Source organism: Festucalex cinctus, chromosome 11, assembly GCF_051991245.1.
Source record: "Festucalex cinctus isolate MCC-2025b chromosome 11, RoL_Fcin_1.0, whole genome shotgun sequence".
Classification (NCBI taxonomy): Eukaryota; Metazoa; Chordata; class Actinopteri; order Syngnathiformes; family Syngnathidae; genus Festucalex; species Festucalex cinctus.
Window position 1 is genome coordinate 26,661,102 of NC_135421.1, and position 3,086 is coordinate 26,664,187.

Consider the following 3,086-nt stretch of genomic DNA (forward strand, 5'->3'; position numbering starts at 1 on the left):
ATACACATTAACCTGCTTCCTGTTTGGCGTACAGCGCCGTGTTCACTTGGACCAACCTGCTCGTGGTGGTGGTGGAGCTGGAGGGCTCCGAGCAAGAGGCCCTGGACCTGGTGGCCCTGGTCACCAACGTTGTGCTGGAGGAGCACTACCTCATCGTGGGCGTGGTGGTGGTGGTGGACCCCGGCGTCATCCCCATCAACTCCAGAGGGGAGAAGCAACGCATGCACCTGCGAGACGGCTTCCTGGCCGACCAACTGGACCCCATATACGTGGCGTACAACATGTGACGCGCTGATTCCTCGCCATTCACGCACCGGAGCGTTTTGTCCGCTGCGGGCCAGGAGTGACACCGGAAGCGCTCTCTTCTGTTATGTCCCCAGCCGTCACCGTTGGCACATGTTGCAGTAATTAACAGAGAGTGGCGACGACCGAGTTGGAGGAGGGTTTGTAGCTCAGTCCACCAGGTGTGGTGGATATAAAAAGTCCACACACCCTTGTTAAATGCCAGCTTTTGGTGAGGAGAAGTTAACGCTATTCCACATTTTCTCCACTCGATGAGGTGTCCCATTGTATATTTAATGCCCTGAAAATTGTTATGTACCAATGTCCTGACAAAAACCTTTCAACGATAACAGAGCTGATTTAAGATGACTACAGAAATGTCATGAAAAGCCTACTAGAACATATATATGTCCCATTTGTGGTGAAGGTTTGGAAAATATTTATTTTGGCCTCATGTTATACTGTATATCGCAAAAACCTGGCATTTGAGCAGGGGCATGTTGGCTTCATATCCGCTAAAGTTGACAGGCATTTTTTTTTTTTTATGTTCTGCTCCTGTATGGACACCAGTTTTGCAGAATAATACTGGGAAGAGTTGTGCCATAGTGGAGGTTTGTGTCAAAGTAGCTCAACTTCCCTTTTCTCTTCTTCAGGACACAAACAAGTTGACTGTATCAACAGCGCCCCTGCAGGTTGCAGCCAAGCCGTGCACTCCATTTTTTTTTTTTTTGCCTGTCAACAATTGCACACCACATTTTTAGGAAACAGTTCATGGATTGTTCTCCCTGTGTTATGACAAATGTCCTGGCTCAACTCAAAATTTGTTTTATTCGCTCACTTTTCTAAGTAAACTCAATGCAATATGACTGATGTAAAGATTGTGGCTTTGGAAGGACGTGGTGACCATGCCTTAACTCTGTTAGAATTTCATTCAGTCCAGTTTGGCAGCTGTCGGACAGAGAGGAAGGGACAGGGGGTCTTCAGTTTTTTGCCGGATTTCCTTTCATAGGGCAGCACCGCCTTACATGAATGCAACTGTAAGTCATAAATAGTGTACATAATAGAAAAGGCTTGACTTACTTAATGCATAAAGTAACATTTAACTACATTGCAGTTGTGAACTTGTGAGGAATGACTTGGGAGACGAGCAACAACGACCTCCTGTATTTGAGCTCCAGGTCGCCTTATTAGTAAGTGCTGCGTCTTGACCACAATCAGAGCTTGAGGCTCGCCCCAACTCTGTGCCGACCTCACCTGTAAGGATTTGCCAGGGTAAATATTAAGCATGTTTAATATTTACTACCGTTTTTCAAGCAGAGGGGAATAGGAGATGTACTCTTAAGCCACGTCCATGCCGCAGGATAACATTTCTAATCGGACCGCTGCTGACTTTGAAGTGAAGGAAGAAAAAAAATCAAATTAAAACAATTGTCGGTATGCGTGTAAAATAATAGTCATTGAGTGTGCTGTGCCTCCACTTCGCTCAAAAAAACTTATGTCGATACTGTCACAAATTGAAGACCCCCTGAAAATAACTTCTTATTCCTATTACATCCACAGTGTGGCAAATGTGAACATATTTGATCAATCACCAAATCACAAAGCACTCCATTACACTACACACAAAAAGTGATACTGAATTTGGGATAAAATTTGAGGAATTTGAGTACTAAATATAGCATTCTGGTTAATATTGTGTTAGTGGAACATGAGTTAAGTAGCAAAATCCAGCAGTTTGTTAATCAATATCAGAAGGCGGCCATTTTGCCACTTGCTGTCGACTGAAGATGACATCACAGTTGCTTAACGCTCAGGCAACGACCAATCACAGCTCGCCTGTTTTCTGAAGCTAAGCTGTGATTGGTCGTTGCCTGAGCAACCGTGACGTCGTCTTCAGTGGCCAGCAAGTGTAACTCATATTCCACAAATGCCGTATTAATCAGACTGTCATGTTTGGAGTGAGGTCAAATATAACATTACGATTGTCGAGAAATGTTTAAGCTTGAAGCTAAAATGCACCTTCCAGATGAACTTAAGTTGACCTCTAAACTTGACCAGTGGATGGACATGTGAAATCAAAAGTTTAAAGAAGTTCGAATTAAGTTGACCTGTACAGGTCATAGTGCTTTGAGGTTCATCCTGAACTTTTTGCGTGTAGTATACTTTCTTGTCCACACTACCAACTGTGATAAATGTGTGCGTTATTGTACAAAAGGCAGTTTGATGCACAGTGTTCACAACTTTTGTTTCCAGTGCCAAAAGGTCGAGTGATAGATAGCCTCCGTTGCATGTAAGGATTCCCGTGACTTTTTTTTTCTTTTTTTTTTTTTTCTTCTGCTTCTTTGCCTCAGAAACAGGCCTTGAGCATGCTGCAAGTATGTACAGGTTTGATGTAAACGACTAGTGGACGCGGGGAGACGTAACACAAAGACTGAAATCTGTTCAATATGTGAAATTGTCCCTCGCAAACAATCTTGAGATGGACTCGATTGCGAGGAAAAGGATACACAAAGTCTATCTTTTTATAGGACAAATGAACAGGAAGCAAACAAAGTAGCAGAGGACCGTTCTGCGCAGGTGACTGCAAAGATTTCACGTGTGTTGTTAACGTGGAAATACATTTTGTCCATTATACGGTAAGGTGTCATTATTTTCATAACACGATTTCTTAATGAATAAAATAACAATTTTAACTTAAAATTGTTGTGGTCAAACAATCTGTTTAGGGACACATCCACCTCAAATGGTGACTTCAGAGCAATGCTGAGTGGTGCCTTTTGTCGTCAAAACAGTTCATGACCTAA

At 43.1% G+C, this 3,086-nt stretch overlaps 1 protein-coding gene across 5 annotated transcripts in view; it reads left to right on the forward strand.

Moving 5' to 3' along the window:
* The window catches only part of LOC144030456 (disco-interacting protein 2 homolog A-like), a 72,175-nt gene extending 69,193 nt beyond the window's left edge, over window positions 1–2,982 (forward strand). For all 5 annotated transcript variants that reach the window (XM_077536779.1, XM_077536780.1, XM_077536781.1 and 2 more), the window contains one exon: window positions 35–2,982. In XM_077536779.1, coding sequence (XP_077392905.1) covers window positions 35–287 — 253 coding nt within the window. In that variant the 3' untranslated portion in view covers window positions 288–2,982. The remainder of the gene's footprint in view (window positions 1–34) is intronic.
* Window positions 2,983–3,086: the final 104 nt, after the last annotated feature.